Source organism: Ictalurus furcatus, chromosome 18, assembly GCF_023375685.1.
Source record: "Ictalurus furcatus strain D&B chromosome 18, Billie_1.0, whole genome shotgun sequence".
Classification (NCBI taxonomy): Eukaryota; Metazoa; Chordata; class Actinopteri; order Siluriformes; family Ictaluridae; genus Ictalurus; species Ictalurus furcatus.
In genome coordinates this window covers 13,076,255-13,096,452 of record NC_071272.1, presented here as the reverse complement: position 1 = coordinate 13,096,452, position 20,198 = coordinate 13,076,255, and the positions used below count along the sequence as shown (strand labels likewise).

At 40.5% G+C, this 20,198-nt stretch overlaps 1 protein-coding gene across 6 annotated transcripts in view; it reads left to right on the top strand.

The window, feature by feature from the left end:
- Window positions 1-18,437, top strand: part of mark2a (MAP/microtubule affinity-regulating kinase 2a) — a 41,929-nt gene extending 23,492 nt beyond the window's left edge. Inside the window, exons 6-18 of one of the 6 annotated variants that reach the window (XM_053648214.1) lie at window positions 39-109; window positions 273-329; window positions 1,025-1,261; window positions 1,353-1,472; window positions 1,655-1,754; window positions 2,016-2,128; window positions 3,474-3,594; window positions 3,715-3,860; window positions 3,955-4,043; window positions 9,364-9,624; window positions 11,970-11,996; window positions 16,308-16,346; window positions 16,913-18,437. In XM_053648214.1, the coding sequence (XP_053504189.1) occupies window positions 39-109; window positions 273-329; window positions 1,025-1,261; window positions 1,353-1,472; window positions 1,655-1,754; window positions 2,016-2,128; window positions 3,474-3,594; window positions 3,715-3,860; window positions 3,955-4,043; window positions 9,364-9,624; window positions 11,970-11,996; window positions 16,308-16,346; window positions 16,913-17,348 (1,817 nt within the window). In that variant the 3' untranslated portion in view covers window positions 17,349-18,437. Of the gene's footprint in view, window positions 1-38; window positions 110-272; window positions 330-1,024; window positions 1,262-1,352; window positions 1,473-1,654; window positions 1,791-2,015; window positions 2,129-3,473; window positions 3,595-3,714; window positions 3,861-3,954; window positions 4,044-9,363; window positions 9,625-11,969; window positions 11,997-16,307; window positions 16,347-16,912 lie in introns of all 6 variants that reach the window. The other 5 variants (XM_053648212.1, XM_053648211.1, XM_053648213.1 and 2 more) reach the window with 5 other exon arrangements.
- Window positions 18,438-20,198: the final 1,761 nt, after the last annotated feature.

Genomic DNA, 20,198 nt, shown 5'->3' with positions numbered 1-20,198 from the left:
GACTGTTCTCTTCCTGTCCCTTGCTCATCCTGATATAGGAGAGGTGTTTGATTACCTCGTTGCCCATGGCAGAATGAAAGAGAAAGAAGCCAGAGCCAAATTCAGACAGGTGAGAGTCTGTTTGCATTGAACACGCTCGGAGCTTGTAAAAGTACCGGGTATTTTTCTTAAGTAAACATTTAAACGGCCAAACTGACAAAACGAATGTTAACAGCTTTTGAATACTAGGTATTTGTCTTCATCACTTTTTTTTTGTTGTTTTTTTTGAACAGATTGTGTCAGCAGTGCAGTACTGTCACCAGAAGTGCATCGTTCATAGAGACCTTAAGGTGAGGCTGCTTTTGAGTCATGTTTTAAGCATTGTTCCCTCACACAATTACGAATGATTGGTGAACAAATCCAGCGAGATTGTTTGGATTGTCGTCACCTTTGCCTCTATTTGCGCATTGGTTAGCGTATTAGATTGCTTTTAACATGGATACCCTGGATTCATGTTTACATGAGGGAAATGCCCGGTGTCTACTCTGAATAGGCCTGTTTCTGATGACCATTAACTGGGTTACCGTGGTAACAGCACCCAGTGATATTAAATATATGCGTTTACTGACGGAAAATGTTCATTTATTGATTTGCTTTCATACGTGTTGTAACAAGACATTTGTATTCCCACACATGACCCTTCACCTCATCCACCCTATTGAACCGTTTACCGTGGGTGTAATATTCAAGATTCAGGTGATTTTGTTACTGGCACAGGCCTAGTTTTGAATGTATGTAAGAAAAACCAAGATCTGAAGAACAAAGAAAGGAAAAATAATCTTTGGTCTCCATTCTGATTGGAAAACATGGAGAAAACATTCAGATTAAATAAATTTGATATGCCAAAAAATCCTATTTAAGCTGCCTGTATTTACTGTATGTTTTTTTTTTTCTTCTTTCTTTGTCCAAGCCATGCTTGAGCTGTACATAAAAAAAAATAAAATAAATAATAATAAAAAAAACCTAACCTTATTCTTTTGTCCAGGCTGAAAACCTGCTTCTGGATGCAGACATGAACATAAAGATAGCTGATTTTGGCTTCAGTAACGAGTTCACTCTGGGCAACAAGCTGGACACATTTTGTGGCAGCCCTCCGTACGCGGCTCCAGAACTGTTCCAGGGAAAGAAGTACGATGGGCCTGAAGTGGACGTGTGGAGCTTGGGAGTCATCCTGTACACACTGGTCAGCGGCTCGCTGCCTTTCGATGGCCAGAACCTGAAGGTGAGCTGGCGGTATGCGGCGGTGTCACGTCATGGGGAGCTTGAAGGGTTTAGAATGCTGATCTAAAGAGGGGTTGTACTTGATTTGGCAGGAGCTGCGCGAACGCGTGTTAAGAGGGAAGTACCGAATCCCGTTCTACATGTCCACAGACTGTGAGAACTTGCTGAAGAAATTTCTTATTCTCAACCCCACCAAGCGAGGAAGCCTTGAGGTTTGTAATGGTGCTGCTGTGTGCTGACGGGTCACGCCGTAGTTTGTGAGAAAATGTAGTCTACTCAATCTGGACTCCAAAATTCTACCTTTAGTGGAATAGTTAGTGTCCACTCCAGTCCCAACTTTAAACTGCACCTGTGCTATGTTTTGTTTCTGTCTCTTTGTGCGTGCATCCAGCAGCAGATCATGACTGACCGCTGGATGAATGTGGGCCATGAGGAGGAGGAGTTGATGCCTTACATTGAGCCGCAGCCCGACTACAAGGACCCCAAGAGGACAGGTCAGCACCCCGGCAGTGCAGGGGGTTGGAAGAGAGGTGGGGCAGACGTCTGGTGTTGGTGGGCCGGGCAGTTGTGGGAGGGCGAGAGGGTGGAAGGGGATGCAGCCTCAGAGGTGCAGATTTGGCATTGGTTGTGTGTGCTTTTGTCCATTTTAGTGTCCTCAGTGTCTCCTATTTCATGAGTTATCGTGTTTACTTGCCAGTTTGTTTGTTTTTATTTTTATTGTAACTTTTCCTTTTATCCGTTTCCACCCTCACCAGATATCATGCTACAAATGGGATACGCACAAGATGAGATACAAGACTCCCTTGTCAACCAGAAGTATGATGAAATCATGGCTACTTACCTATTACTGGACTATAGGAATTCAGAGGTATGCAGACGTGTAAATAAAAACGTCCTGTGTGTATTTTGGATAACGTTTCTTGAACTTTTCCGCAACAAATTTAGATCTGACAAACTTTGTGTTTTACATAGACGCTCCACATTTTAACACTGTAATACGATGCTGCAAGTTATCACTCAAAAGGTCACCTCCCCAGAAAAAACAGCAGATGAACCAATCGACATATGAATCTGATATGATTGACAGTTGTGCAGGTGTCTCTGATATTACCTGACAGCCCTTGGAAGCCGTGTCCCCTTCCCCATCTCACTGTAGTAATCTTTTTGCCAGTGCTCTTATTTTGACTTGCTTTTCATGCTTGAAAGTCGTACCCCTCGCTTTCTGGCAAGGAAATTGGAGATTGTTTGTTAATGCAAAATAAAATCTGTAAATGTATTTTTAGCTAACCTTAGATGGGTATATAGTTAAAATCTGAAAATATTTGGTGGCATCCCTAAATAAATATAATAAACTGAAGAAAATGGTCAAAAATGTCACATTTTTAAACCATAAGTTTAGTATTGACTGGAAAAAAAAGATTAAACAGGCCTACAATAAAGTTTTTACATCTAACATTTTGCTGATTAAATCGAAAGTGAATAAATAAAGTTGTTCACGCTCCTGCACATGTTTGACTGCATCTGCAGTGACGGCACGGTTGTGATAGAAACTGGAGTGAGCATATATAAGGGGTTTTATGGTAACCACCAGCCACTTGGGAGGAAAGCTGTCGCCGTTTTAATTAAGATGGAGACCCTTTAATTATTAATTGCTGTGTGCTGTATTTTTTTTTTTTTTTTTCTTTTTTCCATTTTCATTTTCTTTCTCCCTAGAATTGTAAGAGGGTGAGTGTGCATGTAAAATTTTCTAGTGTTTTAATCTTAACTAAAACAAATGTAACTAAGTTGTAGACACTAGAAAATAATCCGTAGTTCTCACACGTGGTACGTGTTTCTTTATCCGGGTTGGCAGGTCTGCAAATGCATGTAAATGTTAATTCTCACACACTTATATATTATGTGTATCTGTTATGGGTATAGTTTATTTTCTTTTCACTCTGCATAATTAGATTTCAGTTGTAATCCTGAACATTATTAGTGATGTGTTTAACCAGCGTTAGTTAATTGTACATCTGTTTGCCCTGTCACGCTGTACGTCTGTATAAAGGTATTGATACGACATAGGGCAGTTTTGTTGTGATCGAGATTTATGCGTGTTAAGGAATACAGGTTTAAGATGTATACTGTGAAAACAAATCCTTTATCATCATGATTTCAGTGTTGTGGCAGCCCTACTTTCTTTCAGTATTAATGCTCAATGCTTTCTACCCCAGCTGGACGAGCTCTCCATAAAGCCCCGCCCAAGCATTGACCTCACAAACAATGCACAATCACCTTCTCACAAGGTACAACGCAGTACCTCCAACCAGAAGCCGCGCCGATCCACAGACCAAAGTAAGACGTGTTGAGATCATTTAGAAGTTGTTTGGATTAAATTTTGCATTTCATGCTTACATTTATACATGTCATTTCTTTCATTCTTTCTTTCTTTCTCTCTCTCTGTCCCTGCTCCAGGTTTGTCTGTGTCAGTTAAGCGCTCTCAGGGCGACAGTAAGCACATCGCTGAAGACTACGGGAGGAAAAGCTCAGGCAGCTCCGCTAAAGTTCCTGCAAGCCCGCTGACTACAGCCGATCGAAAGAAAACCCCGACCCCGTCCACCGTTAGTTCACGTTTCCTTCCTGTTAACAGTAGTGGAGTTGGCAGTTCTAACGTAACCCTGATTGATGCTGATCGCTCCTTTCTGTGCCATACAGAACAGCATACTTTCAACTGGTACGAGTCGTGGGAGAAGCTCTCCAGGTCCTGAGAGATCTACCCTCGGTGTACAGAATGGCAAGGACAGGTACGAATTTAAATCCTTAAACACACACTATAGTGAAGAAAAGCACGCACACATGCATTATACTAACCAGTACGCCTGTACGGTCATGTTGTGGATGTCTTATTTTGCATGTGCACCCTATGTTTGAGGTGTTGTGTATTTGTGAAGTGGAATGGCTCACACTCGTGCATGTTCAGCACAGCATGAGGCTGAAATCTGGCCTGTGTTTTGGGGTTTTTTTTTTTTTTCTTTTTTTTCTTTTTTTTTTTTTATACCCCAAATCAACCAAGGCCTTTAGTTTCGCACTGGAGCTAGTGCAGTTACTGACTAAAAAAAAAGTCCCCACCTGAAGTCGTTTCTGTAAATATGTTTAAATATATGCCTCAAACCAAATCCATCCTCGAGTAATGTTACGCAGGCTAAACAGTGTGGTTTAGGACATAGCATTACTTACTGTTATGCGCAACAACAAGCAAAACTCTATCATTATGGGAGCAGCCATCTTGAACTTTGCATTATTCTGCCCTCTAGGCCTTGTCTCCTAAAGTTCGAAGGCAAATTTGTACCAGAAAGTTACGTGGATGGTAATATAGTTGTGCTGTGAACTTAAATGAATAAATACAGACCGCTGTTTTTTTTCCTTTCTTTTGTAAGTTGTTTACTTAAAAATGCGAGTGGTAGAGTGTGCTCGAGTGGATAGAAAAAGATTTAGTTTGTATAGTGCGTGTGAGAGTGGATAGAAGGAGAGCGCAATTGAATGCATTGTGCACGAGTGGTTAGAGTGTGCAAGTGGATAGTGTGTGTGAGTGAATATCAGGAGAGCGTGGATGGTGGTGTGCAAGTAGATAGTGTGAGTGGATTAGGCAGTGCGCGGGTGGATTAGGGAGTGCACTAGGCAGTGCGCGGGTGGATTAGGCAGTGCGCGGGTGGATTAGGGAGTGCACTAGGCAGTGCGCGGGTAGATTAGGAAGTGCACTAGGCAGTGCACGGTTGGATTAGGCAGTGCACGTGTGAGTGGGTTGGGAGGGTGAGAGTGGAGCATGCACTCTGTACTTCTGGCAGATGAAGGAAGAAGGATACACCACACTGCTTGGGATTAGTGTGTTTAAGTTGCATAATAGCAAAGACTTGGGTACCATAGTGCTGAGTCAAGCACAGTCCTTTCCAACACACACACACACACCTTATTTACATGCAAGAATGATCTTTCATCTATTTACCTCCTCATAGCCTGATGCCTGTGCACCTGGTGTTTAAGGTGACGCTTCTGTGGTGCACACACACATGCACCTGCATGCAAATTTGCTTTAATATACAAATTCTGTCTGCTCTTACTTGAATGCATTAATCCTGCAGCCTGTTGATTTCCCCCCCCCCTCTTTTTTTTCTTTTGCTTTTCCAGGCAAATGTACCAAATAATTGAATTATCATTTGTTTAACCTAGTTTAATTTATCTGATGAACAGTCAGATCATCAAAGTGTACACATTATGCCTGTCTGATTCTTGATTTGTGCTTAGTGATTTGCAGCATTTTTTTTCATTGCACACTGGAAAAACAAGGGTCGTCCTAATCGGGGGCCAACAACCGGAAAGACAACTGAAACAATCCATCAGTTCAGCAACATGCACTCCAATACCAACATTTGCTATGCAATAGGACGTAAGCTTAGTGTATGTTGTTTCTGCTCTAATGAACAGACACCATAAAATGATGGCGATCCAGATGTATTTTACAATTAACGATTGCAATCCAAGCAAAGCAAACGCTACACTGTGCTCTGTGAAAATACATGATATGGCACAAAGTATGCAGGCACCTGATCGTCACACACGTGGTTCATCCCCAGACTGTTGCCACAAAGTTGGCAGCACACAGTTGTATAGAATGTCTTTGTCTTAGAGCCGTGATCACAACCCCACTGAGCAGCATTGGGATTAACTGGAATGCCGATTGCACCCTAGATATCAGTGCCTGACTTCACTAATGCTCAGGTGGCTGAACGGTCACACATCCCCACAGCCGCACTCCATAATCTAGTAGAAAGCCTTCCCAGAAGAGTGGGGATTATTTATAACAGCCAAGGGAGAATAAATCTGGAATGGGGTGTTCAACAAGTGCATATAAGTGATATGGTCATGTGTCCACAAACTTGCCATGTAGCGTATTAAGCAGAGGAACTACAGCGTCTTTGTACAATACAAGTAACCTGACTTGGTGAGCGTGGCCATTAAAAATGAGCACAAGGTGGCGTGAACTGCGCTGACACAAATGTATTTGTAAGCGTGGAATAGTGACATGACTGTGTAGAGAAACTGTCATGCGTGAGAAATTGACGTTAACTTTTTTTTTTGTAACTCTTAACGCTATCTTGAGCAGAAACCGTACACCAGAGACCTTTGGTACTGGAAGAAGAACCACTCCAGCTTTTTGGTGCTTTGTGCAGTGGAAAATACCCTATAGTTTATTTGCTTTAGTGAGATGTTTGAAGTTTGTCTTTGTGCTGAATGACTAAGAGTAATGTGCTTCTAACCAAACTAGGCCCATGCAAAGCCCAGCCTGCATTATCAACACCACATAACACAACATCGTATTGAACTTTTTGTTGTAATTCCGTGTCCCTCCAGCCAGCCATCCATCCTTCCATGAGCTTTTCTCTAACACGTGCACTTCACACTCCTCTCCTGCCGCCCCCCTGTGTGGCGGTTCGAGGAGGGAGTTTGTGGATGTTTCTCCCCCCAGCTTGAGCACACCAGGGTCCCGCGCCTCTACCGCCTCGGCAGCTGCTGTTCTAACTTCCGCTTCTTCCTCCCGCCCCCGCCACCACAAGTCCCTGTCCACCTCGGCCCACCCCAACTCCCCAGACCTCCATGCACATCTTCCCAGGCAAGTGGCGGCACAGCTTCCGTGCTGGGCTGGAGCCAAAGAGCAGACCTGCTCACGACACCAGGATCTTCAGATAACAGAGATTACATTATTCTCTATTATCTCACTGACTGTTCGTCTTTGCTTTGTTGTCAGTAATAGCATGCTCAAAGTGTGCTGCAGATGCTTTGGACACCAGACCACCACTTGCTCCTTACCTCAAGAACCTCTTTCATATTGAACTTTCACCACCTTTCACAAAACTTTCATATGTTTCCTGGTGTATTATAACGCCATGCTTCCTGCTTCATATCTCACCCTCATTCCCAGCGGACGAATCCAGTCGTAAGTTGCATTTTCACACTGATTATAGAACTGCTTCTCACATCAAATTCTGCTCCAGTTCTTGTGAGATGGTAGCGATGGTCTCAGTCTGATCAGTGTGAAAGTGCATTTTCCGCTCATCTCTAACAGCATTTGTGATGTGGTTTGAGGTTTGGCATCAGACGGCAGTATGTTATAGCTCTCCTCCCACACACTTGTCAGTGCCTGCTGCCTCGACTCTCTGCCTCAGAGTGCACCCCTGTATCAGCCTGCGTCCGTCTCTTTCTCACTCTTTCTCCTGAGAAAAATCTTCCACTCACACACACACACAACACAGATGCACTGCTAACATCATCCTCATTCAGCATGCACATTCTAACAAACGCAGACGGTGTATGTCACAGCATTTTGCTACACGTGAGTTTAGTTCACTAAAGTAGTATGGTTACAGTTCTGCATGATATTAGGTGAAACCTTTCCTCCTCAAGTGGGTGTCTTGAGTTTTGATTCAAACCACACTAACTAACAACAGAGTTTGATTCTGTTAATGGAATGGGACATCTGTGACTTAACATTAAAATGCATGTGAGTGGTTTGAACATGGTAAGTTAAGGTTTATGCCCATGGCTGCTAACTTGCCATTAAACTCTGGCCTGGCATGGATTTAAGATTCTGCCCATGTTGCATGCCTGGTTTTTATTTCATTCATGTATGTCTGTCTTTGAATACTGAAATTCTTTGGTCAAGAAATTCCACAAACAAACCCTGTACAAAATATGAATGAAATTCAGAATGGTTGTATTGTAGAACAGCTATATTTAATAGCATGAAATTAACTTTTCTACAGTATTGCTATTTTTAATTGGTTCACTGGGATTTAAGTAGTTACTTAGGACTTGCTAGCCCAGTTGGTTAAGTATAATGATACACAACCATTTTAGCTCAATATGTGGTCATTACTTCATACTTCATTAATAACTACATGAAAAAGGAGGATCCAAGAAAGCAGGCAGTTGCTCCTGAGCATTTTTTTGAGTGTGCCCCAAATCCTCACTTCAGTGCAAGAATATGAGATCCCTACTAAAGCCTCTCGATTGATATCATGACTTGCGTGAGTTTAAGTGAACGTGTATGTATCAAAATTAAGCAGACTTCTCGGTCAGGAAGTCAAAAGGGAAAACGTTGTGAAGAAACGATGAAGCAGGACATTAGTGGAAGAAGAAGCAGGACATTAGTGGATATAATAACGACAGAATGAATGAAGACTCCAGTTGTAAGCCACAATGTAATGTAATTAGTGCACAAGTTTATTTTCGGAAAACATGAGGCTAAGGGAATTGGAGCTGTTTTAAGAGTATAATTAGTATTAAAGGTGCTTAGCCTATGTGCAAATAAGAATGGTTTAATGAATTAGAGGCGTATCTGACCTATGCAATATCTTGAAAAACAAGCTGACAGAAATGGAACACCCCCCCCCCCCCATTGCCAATGCTCTTAGTTTCCAACACAGCTGAAATGAGCAGAGAAGAGAGAGAGCGAGAAAGTATAATTGTTAGTTATGGAAGTTGGGGAAGTTTTTTGTTAAAATTTTCAAAGCAATGGAGATGGACTTTCTGGAGATGGACAATCAGCCAGGGCTATAAGTTATGTCATACATTAATTGCTCTTGCTATACATACCCGTGCACTTTATTTTTTGTGCGCTGTGCAATAATTATTGAAATTGCCATCAGTTAAAGCAGCAGAATTTATAAAGAAATTAATATTAAGCTGAAAATGATAGATTTTTAATATGAAAAATGGATATTTTAGACTTTTCCCTTAGTAAAAATCTAAGTGTATGAGTAGGGGTGGATGATATGACAAACAATTTTCAAGATATTTGAAAACATTTCTACACACCACTGTGATATTCAGGTTTTCTAAATCTTAAAAAAAAAATGCAGTTCAGTTGTTCTTTCAACAGTGACAAAAATGACATTATTTAATACTGAAAGTATTAAGTTTTAATTATTATTATTTTTTTTTTACATTTTGCAATTTTAAATGTTCTAAATTTTTACACTAAATCAGCTGCTTCCAGTGTGAGAAAATATGATGATGATGAGGATATGCATGGCAACACTAATAAACTAATCTTGTTTTTAAAAACAGCACCGTTCCACAAAGAGTTCCAGTGGTGTCTCCTTCAACCAACAACATAAGCAACTCCACGGTAGCAGACCGCACCAACTTCCCCAGAGGGGTGACGAGCAGAAGCACTTTCCACGCAGGCCAACAGAGAGCCTCACGCGACCAGCACGCCTCAACCTACAACGGGCCCCCAGCCTCCCCTTCGCTCTCTCACGGGAACAGCCAGGTCCGTCGCACTGGTACTGGCATCTTCAGCAAATTCACCTCCAAATTTGTGCGCAGGTGAGTTCAAAACAGTGGAGACGGTTTAGCTTTATTACAGTTAATTTACTGGATATAAAATGTTTATGTACGTTCGGGGGATGAGAAAAAACATGACTTCCCATTTTTGGGACAGTTTTGTGGGTTACAATTTGAAAAATTGCAACGTTTCGAACAAAGGTTTAGCGTCAAGGCAACGTGAAAGTACTTGATCTTTTTTTACAAATAGTGTGCATCTGAGCACAACAAGCAAACTGACAAAATGAGCTAGTTGAGCAAATTTGGGATAAGGAAGTAAATGCCTCCTTTAGTAGAATTGGCTATCAACTGAACCATACGAGTGCCTTTTGGCACAGAAGGTAAAGCAGGTTCAATGTTTAGTTTAATGCTTTGGGATTTTTCTCCCAGAGGAATGAGGAAGTTGCAGGCTGTTGACAGGAAGAGTTGTCAGGGAATCTCCACAGGCGCTTTACGCAGTTAGAATAAATAAATAAGTCAGGAGAGGGCAGCAAGACCTTCAGTGGCTATATTGCTGTCCTTGTCCGCAATCAGGACACAAAGCTCATTTCCTCTGACAAGCTATGGGAGCTGGTATGGGTTTAGGGAGTCAGCAAACCTTTAGGATGCTGTTTAAGAGCCGAACAGTTGTCTTTTAATGTTGCCGTTTTCTAAATGTCAAAACCTACCAGCCTCACACAGAGCGTCTTAGGATCTTGAAGGTAATCTGATTGGCTCTCAGCACTTCCATGTATGTTAATGTTTTATACTCTTTCCCCCAAATTTGGTCACCTGCCAATTCCCACCCTCAAACGAGCTCTCCCCATCATACGACGGCTACAAACTGGGTATGGTGAAGGCTAACGTGCTTCCTCAGAGACACGTGACGCCATCCAAGTATGTCTTTTCCAACAGCTACTTATGCTGCACCGCAAGGCGGTGCAACACACTCTGAGGAAAGCACCATCTGCCCTCTTCCTCTTACATGAGTTCACATATGCCAGTGATTGGCTAGTGTTGCGGTGATTGACAGGGAAGACACTATGACGTCTCTCCCACCAAGAGAGCATGGACAGTTTTGTCCCCTGCCACTCCCTGGGCTTCAAATGTAGTTGGTGTTGAGTGAAGATACGAGAGAAACTTGTATGTTTGCTGATAGGCTACTGGAATAGGTCTGTTGTTGGTCATCCATTACTCAAATTGCCTTTTCCTGTGGATGTAGGTGGTTCTTGGTAATGTATGCTTAACTTTCTAGAACACTGGATTGTTAGATTATCCTTAATTTAGCCACTGATACTAATCAGTTGGAGTTGGAGGCTTTTAAAGACACTTGTCTGCCTAGGATTTACTAGACAAATCATAAACAACTTTCAGGAAAAGCAGACAATCTGTGGGTTTTCCCAAAACACATTTCATTTTTCCATTAAAATCCATCAGAATGTTCAGTTCAGGTTTAGGTTTGTGTTAGGCTTCTCTCACTATAACTCTGAAGCCCTGTATTAATGCAGTTCCTTGGTAGAATCCTCAACATCTTCTTGAGGGCCCTTGCATAACTCTGATACCTCAAGTGAAGACATGTAGGCTTCATGAGTAGAATTTCCTTTTCACATCTATATAAAGAATGGTAGACACAGCTGTGTTTCAGTGTAGACCAAGGACAAGGGTGTCTTAAACCCAGTATTGAAGCAGGGCATGATTGTCAGCAATGGAGGTCTTTATCACCTTATTCCAAAGTCATCAGTACTCGCTCACTTTGTCCAGGTATTAAGAAGAAATGCTGGCTGAATTCTTTCAAGACGTTTTACCAAGTGCTTCTTTAAAATTTGCCAGATCATTATTGTGGGATGCGAGGATATCCGATCAGAGTTCACCCATTTTGGCCTGTTGACTTTGCAGTTACTCCCTTCTTTCAGGACAAGCTGGTTTGGAGTGGCACAGATATCTGTGGCTATGAACTGGTTCCTCGTAATGATGGGCTCTTGGAGCAGGGATGGGTTTCACTGTGAGAAATGCCATAATGGATCTAATCATGCTCATGGACCCCCAATCCCCCCCCCCCCCCCCCCCCCAAATCTCATTAATCTTTGTGATCCCCAAAAACACCCAATGTTTAAGATAAATCCATTTTTCATAACTACTACAAAATTCCAGCTATAATAACATAATTGCTTAATGCGACCCCTGTTCTGTGCCCTACGTCCAGTTAACCCTTCATTCCTCTCACGGCAGCTCTCCGTTCACCTGACAGGCCACCTGGGATTTTATGTCTTACTTAATACTTTTTTGTTGCAGATTTCCTATGTTTTTTCTTCACATTTGAGAACACACTTTTTTTTTCTTCCCCATCTTTTTTTTTTTTTCCCTTGTAGAAATCTCTCATTCAGATTCCCCAGAAGGTAGGCAATACCAAAACCCTTGAATCATCGCAAAAACTTTTTTGTGCTCTTTTTTTCCTTCTGTGGTCTTTCAATGCAAGGGATGTTTTTTTTTTTTTTTGTGAATATTTCATACATCTCTCTACGGTTTTGCCTTTTACTAATACCCTGCGTCCATTGTCCAGCTCGCTCCTTCTCCAGTCTTCTCCTCCTCCCTTCGCTTCTCCTCCCTCAGTGAATAACTCTGATCCCTTTTCCATTCACATCTCACCCTTTTGTTGGGGCTGTTGACTCCAGTCAGTGTTTGTTGTGCCTCAGACCTCGTGAATAGGTCTCCCTGTGCCATAGTCTGTGCTGTTTTCATGCAAATCTCCTACAATGCAGTTAAGTAACTACAATGACCGACTCCTCAAAGTCACACATGCTTCAGATGAAAACACTCTGAAACCTGACAAAACTAGTTCTGTGTCTATTACTGAAGTTGTCCTAATGGCTAAACTAAACCACCTGTATAGGAGCTGATGTGCTGCTTTTGTCTGTCTTCTGGCCTCGTCTTGTCTGCCCTCGGTGTATTCGCCTTCTCAGCCTCTCGGAGTTTGTATGCACGCACCTCACTACAGTTCCTTATACGGCTGCCAGTAAGGAATTCACACCTTTAGGAAAAATTAATGTATTGAAGGGATGTGATGTTATGCATATTAATATTCATTTCTTTCTATACAGGGTTTGCAAGACACTGTGAATGAAATTAGATTTTTGGCTATAACGTAATGGTATAAATCGGAAGGCTTTCTATGGTTCCACTCATGATATTTCTAAATAAGAACAACAAATGCAAGCCTCAAGTGGAACAACCCAAATTATTGCATAGCCCTGTTTGGGGAAGCAGTGCAGTTTATATGTAAGGAATAAAACACTTTGGTTCATGCTATTATAGGAAATTAATCAACGATGGGGTGGTGTTATGCGACATGATGCGAAGTGGAGGGTCATGACCACCCCAAAGTTGCCCTGCCCCCCCCCCCCCCCCCCAACCCCAGAACAGCACATCCTGCTGTGTTTGTCTCTTACACCATAACAAATTGCCAACACTAACATTTTTTTTTTTTATTAAACGAGGACACATCATACTTTTATCGGTTTATGGTTATGTTTAATGTTGACGAATGTCCACAAAACAAGTTAGTTCCTGTTATTACTTACATTATAGCAGCTAGAAACTGTTCCTTCACTTTTCTCTCTCTTCAAGTTAAGAAGTTCACTCGTGGCATTAACATGCAGGACGTCCTGGGTGATCGGCTCACAGTGGTCACTCTAAGTGACGCACTTAAGTTCACTCAAACGTCACATTTGTAGTGTAAACATGAATGCGTCTCATTCTCTCCCAGACAGCATCAAAGGACCAACTAATCGACTGCTTCATTGCCCTAGCCGGAAAATACGTAATCATTACAAGACAGTTTGGAAATTACCTCACTGCCGCTAGGTTAATGGATAAAGGTGAAGCTATATCAGCAGGCATGAATTCAGCAGCTTTTCTTAGCTCAACTTGTTGCATTTATTTTTAAAACCACATGATTCAAATGTTTGAGACTGTCTGTAAAGGTACGAGATACGATTCGTAGGACACTTCTGCCTGAAAATAAATTGGCTGATGTTATAAATGTACATGACAGCAATTCTCCAGAGGAAACACTGTATGAAATACAAGTGGTCAGTCAAGACGCGTTCATAAGTCCAGTTGAGTCTCGGCTATGACTTCTGATCTTGTCACCCAGGATGCACGTTAATGTCAGGGTGTGAACGAGGCCTTAGAGAAACCGCAAAGCAAAACGTTCTCTAGTCTGAAGATGAGACTCGTTAGTATAAACCTGCGATTGGAATGAATTCTGACCAGTCAGATTTGAGAATTCAACAGTGCTTTGGTATAATAATAATAATTTACAAATTAATGTTCTAATGAGTGAGTTTTTACTAGGAACAAATGCTGTGTTAAAGCCATGTCGGAATTACCATAATTACTAGTTGACAACATTGGGTTCTGTACTCCAAAATGAATCCGTGCGAGACGATCTGCAAAATACATAATTACATGTATGTATTGTACATGTATGTATGTATTTCATTTATTTTCTGATTAATCTTGCATTAAGACATTAGTAATAGTCAATTATATGAATTATTACATGAATATTACAAAACAACGACCTAACTACATTTTACTGCTAAATCTGCTGCCATTTTGAGTGTTTCCGCATGACGTTGCAGCAGTTATAATGACAAGTTCTACAAATACCTGAACGCTTTTTACAAGTCGGAATCTCTTAACTGATTTTTTTTTAAACATCCTAGCTTAAGTTTTAGTTCTTGGTTAATTGCTCAAAAATTAGTGCTTAAAATGTGTTTGTACTAATAAACACTAGATGTCGAATTTTACAGAAATGTACTGTGTGTGTGTGTGTGTGTGTAAAGTGAGTAAAGGGGTGTGTGCTACTCCTTGAAGGTTGGAGGGTTTGAGAGAGGAGGCTCTACGATGTATGTGGTGGAGGGACTGTTGCAGCAATGTTTTCTGGCTTGCGCTTCCCCGTTCTCTGCAGTGAGGAAATGGAAGTGGTTCACCACTTGAAGTCTGTTTTTGTGCTGATCTGTTTATTGCCCTTTTATTCTCTTTACTCCCAAGACTGCTAATGCTTATTGAAATCACTGTTGAAGCAAATGTCTAGACCATGCTAAGCTTTTAGTACATTAGTTCTTGTTAATGTAAGATTAGCCTGGTAACCTATTAAAATTGTATGGTTATACTCAGTGTGGGTCTAATATTAAAGTACTCCTGAAAATGTCATTTTAAAACATATATATTTATACAGGGTCTGTACCAGGTGCTTGAATTTGGCTTTTTGAAATTTAAGTACTGCAAAACCTTGAAAATAGCCATTTTTTAATCTAGTGGTGCTTTAAAAAGTGCTTGAATTATAAAAAGTAAATAAATACGAAATTGCTAAATAACTTTAGTGTTTATTTTTGAAAGAAACAATCCTTTCACTCAATATGACTCCCTGCTGCAGCCCCTCCCCCTCCTCCCGCTATTCACTCATTCATTTTAAGAGACAGCTCTTTTGCGACACGATGATGTAATGGATATGCTAATTAGCGCATGACATCATCTAGTCACATTTAGCGACTTTGCATTGAAAGCTGCTGGCAACAGTTCTCCTGTTACTCACCTGGAGTACAAGGAGTCCCAAAAGTCTCCATACATAGGGGAAATAATTTAAAAAAAAATTTTTTTTTAGGGAAATTTAACAAAAATAATTTTTTAAACAAAACATCCTCTACATGATTGCCATTTCTTTGTAAACACACATGGAGTCGTCTCTCCCAACTCTGGCTACTAGTTTGGCAACAGTGTCGTGTGTGATGTGCTTGCCATGTTTCCTGTTAAAGTCCATCTCAACCTTGCAACAACTTCCCGCCTGAGAATGATTTCAATACATTCTTCTTTTGTCAAAGGTAGTCTTAAATGCTATCTGGGAAAAAAAAAAAATGAAACTCCTGTGTGTGGAAACTTTTGGGACACCCTGTACATTAACATTATGGTGAAGATGAAGCAATGACTGGGAAATGCACATTTTGTCCAGCATGGCTGCAAAAGGTGCCATATAAAAATTGATTTATTATTATTATTAATAATAATTATAATAATTTAAAAAGAAGAAATAAAGAATATGTATGACATCTCTTGTATAGTCCTTGAAAACAAATAGTGCATGAAAGTCTTTGAAAGTCCTGGAATTTCATTATGAAGCATCTGTACGAACCTTGTTTATTTTTATATATATATATATATATATATATATATATATATACCTATTTTTAAAAATATTTCCCCCAAGGGTCGGCTATAAATAAAATAATAAATATTAATGATGACCACAGTTTTGTTTATCACTAACATTAGCTGAGTCACTTTATGACCTCCCAAATTAAACTTGTATGCAACTCCATTCAGACCTTTTTTTTTTTTCATGCAAGTTTATTTATTTATTTTTAACTAATAATTAATTTTACAAAGTTTATCCAAATACCAAACTCTATGATGGAACATAGTCAGTGTTAATGGAGTCTTAACCATTTAATATATATATATTTTTTGTTTTTAGTTCAGAGGTACTTTAATATTATTCCAATACTGTTATTATTTGAAGAATCTAAACTCGTATCAGGAACCTGTAGCCAGAGGTAGTAATACAGGTGTTAGTTCTGTTTAATGGCCAGTAACAAGAGCATGAAAAAAGTGATTAATAGACTAAACTTGTGCCGGTTTTCTTTGAGGAGTCCGTATGAGGGAGAGGGTCGAGATGAGGCCAGCAGGTGAGGACAACAATTAAGTAATGATCATTACAATGTTTAAACATGATCAATACATTGAATGTAATTGGTTATAACTCTTAATTTGTCTCTAAGAATTAATGAATAATTTCTAACATTTTAATGAACAAGAATTGAAGCTTGACAGTGTGTCCCTATGAAGAGAATCACTTGGATCTATAGACTTGCAGAGTTCTTAACCTTGATTGTTAGATTTCACCCAGCTAACCACCAGTAGATCAGCATTAGTACTAGTCAATTCAAGGATTTTAGTGAATACATTTTTTTTTTTTTTTACTCAAATTGATTTTTGTTAAAAGGATGCCAAAGTGGTTTGACTGCATTGTAGCTCCCCATCATAATGTCACATTTTATTTTTGAGTTAATCATGTTTCCCTATGTACAATTCAGATGGAAATGTCTGTGTTCTTATAAGTATGTGAGCGTTGCTTCAGTGGATAAGATTGTGCAGTCCTAAATGAGCATTATGTTTACTGTGTCTTTAATAATTTATCCTCCTTTTGTTCACCTTCTCCTTTGTTTGTCTCCTCTCATCACCTCTGCCCAAGACCCATGTTGAGCACTGCAGAAAAGCTGGAGAAAGGCACCCAGGGATCAGCGGGGGATGAGAACAGGGACTCTGTGTCATCCTCCTCTCCTGTGTCCAGCACACCCTCGTCCACCCAGTCCTCCAAGGACATCAAGCCACGTTCACTGCGCTTCACGTGGAGCATGAAGACCACTTCGTCCATGGAGCCCAACGAGATGATGAAGGAGATCCGGAAAGTTCTGGACTCCAACAGCTGCGATTATGAGCTGCGCGAGCGCTTCATGCTGCTCTGCAACTCAGGGAATCCTTCACGTGATGACTTCGTTCAGTGGGAGATGGAGGTGTGCAAGCTGCCCCGCCTCTCCCTCAACGGCGTGCGCTTCAAACGAATCTCGGGCAGCTCCATCGCCTTCAAGAACATCGCCTCCAAGATTGCCAACGAGCTTAAGCTGTGAGCATAGAAACATGATTTGGGGATGAAGCTAATACCGAATTGTGGCAGATGTGAGAGCTGTAGCCCATATGTGCATTAGGAGAAGATGGACAAAGTGGCGCCATCAGAAGCGTGGACACTGAAGAGTTTAAAGACTGTAAATGATGCAGGATGGTTAGCACAGCTTGGTGGGGAGGCTGGTCTGTGTGTGTGTGTGTGTGTGTGTGTGTGTGTGTGTGTGTGTGTGTGTGTGTGTGTGTGTGTGTATAGATGTTTTGAGGGCCACCTTGAATTTATTTTTATTTTTTATTATTTTTAGTGGGAGGTGCTTCCTTGGTTTGGGTTTTCTGTCCCTACATCACCCCCCACCCCACCTGTATTTTGTTGTCATCTTTTATTTGTGGCGATTTTGTTTTGTTTCCAGTTTTGTGGTTTCTCCTTGCTCCTCAAGTCGTTTTCTGTTTAAACAGTATAGTGATGGAGGAAGGACATTTATGTAATTATTGAACTGAACAGTGTTTGCTGGTGATTCTTATACTACAAACTCAAACCAGCAACTGTCTCAACACGCTCTAATCCCCAGCCCCCCCCCCTTTTACTTGATTTATTTTTTTTCTTTTTCTTCCAGTTCCAAATTACCGTTTTTGAACAGAGGTAGATTGGTGGTTTTGACACTGAATGTACAGCACGCTTAGTGATGGGTAACTGAGACTGAAGTACTACGCACATTTTAGTAGAGCCATAGTGAAATTTGAATATTCATTCATCTTACTGTGGTTCACATTCTCAGCCTCCACACTCCCGTGTACATCACAGTAACGTGTCTTATCTGATCTGAAATGGAAGCGCACACTTGAACCCTTGGTGCTCTGGCGGTGGATCACCTCTCTGCACTCTAAGTCCAGACAATTACGTTTTTTCTTTTCACTTCCTGCTGCACGGGTCATATGTCAAAATCTAATTAAGGGCCAATTAAGTAATTATTGGTGGATTGTAGTGTAATTAAGAGTTGCTGGTTGGTTTCAATGTGCTGCACTGGAATGAGTCTGTGTTTTTGTTGCCTTTTTTTTCTGGAGAAGATTATATTATAAGAATAAAACAGTTGGATGATTTTGTTGTCTCTTGTTTTGCAAAAAGTTTTGCTTTTCAACTAAATGTTATTGCGATTCATGTGTTTTAATGGTATCAGGTGTGGCATGTTAATGAAAGTATTCACTGAACAAATGTTGTACCATTACCTCAGGAAACATGCTTTTTAGTCACATTGGGCCTCATTTATGAAGCTGGATACAAATGATTTTATTTGTAAATCTGTTGCTTTCATTAAAAAAAAAAAAAAGTGGATAGATTTGAGACTCCCTAATCAGTCAATTTTGCGATCGCAGAAATTAATGCAAAATCAATTGAACTGCAATAATAAAAGGAGCTTGCAGTTTTTCAAAATTGTCGCAGATTTGAGCCAAGATGTCATATATCATCAGAACACACGTTCACTCAACGCCCTCTTTGATTGACGTGTGTCGAACATGACTACAGCTAAAAGGTCTCATTTACCAACAAACATCTCTGCGAAAGACCGTGCAAATAAATTTTGTGCATTGCAATTTCGCCAATTAAAGTAATTTTCTGCACAAGCTTCGCAAATTGCACTGCAAATTTGGAATAAAGACGCACCAAAATCGAGCATTTTTGGCCAAAATAATTGCACAAAAAAAAAACAAACTCCTGGATGGACTGACTAATAAGACTCAAGAATGTAAACCTTGACTTACAGGCTTCGAATTATATAAGTGCCTGGAATTATTTAAATTTTATATAAGAATTGCATTGTCAATAAATAGCATAGCTGTCTCACTTGAATTCAGTGCAAATTTGGTGAAACTCAGTTTTCAATTGATTGCCTTGAAAGACAGCAATCTAAACCATATCCATAAATTAAGACAAATGAAATGGCATCATGTAAAAGGAGGAAGAGTAAACCAGGCCTTAGTGTGTGCCTGTGGTAGCTGATCCACTGCAGTGGCTGGAAAATATGAAGGATCTGAGGCAGTGTACCAAGCTCAACATGGCAGCTACAGTACTATTTTCGCAAAGCTCTGCCGACAGGATCTTAGGTGGCCTATACAGTATAATGTCTATAAAATGATTAACAGGAGGCACATCCAAACATAAACAAGCACTCCGGATCGGAAGTCGTTTTCTCACTGACTTTATAAACTTTTGCTAAGGTCATGGCTTAACCCATTGTTGTTGTTTTTTTGTTGTTTTTTTTATTTAAAAAATCATATATTAACATACCTTTCAGGTTATTTGTACAAGTAATTTTTAAAAATCGACTACTGCACCTTTAAGTCATAGACCGCACATTATTCACGCCATCTTGTCAATCCATTTCTGGAATATAGGTCTGTCCTCTTTTAAGTAGGGTCTTTTAGGACTCAGAATAACTGCCTGGTAGTGTTGCCAAGATGGCCACCGAGTGGACAGAGGAGGACTTTGCCTGGCCTTTCCACGGAAACCATGGCGACCAGCAGTATACTATAGATAGTGAAGTAGATCTACTTTGAAAAGCTAAAACCATTTTTTTTACATCATACCCTACTTTAGTGTCACGGTCGGATATGTATCTAATGAAGCCCAAATGAAAGGCTATGGGGGAAATGAGACTTTTGGCAAGGTGGAAATTTCATCATGAAATAAAGTGTAAGATCTGTGCCTCCCTTGTGGCTGTCTTTATAGTTAGGATTTAGTGTCTCTTGTTATTCAAAGTTATTAGCAAATTCAGACTGAACGTATTTAAGCATAACTCGGAGGGGGGGAAATGGTGATCGTGTGTTTCCGCCCGGTTTCGAACTGGGGACCTTGTGAGGCG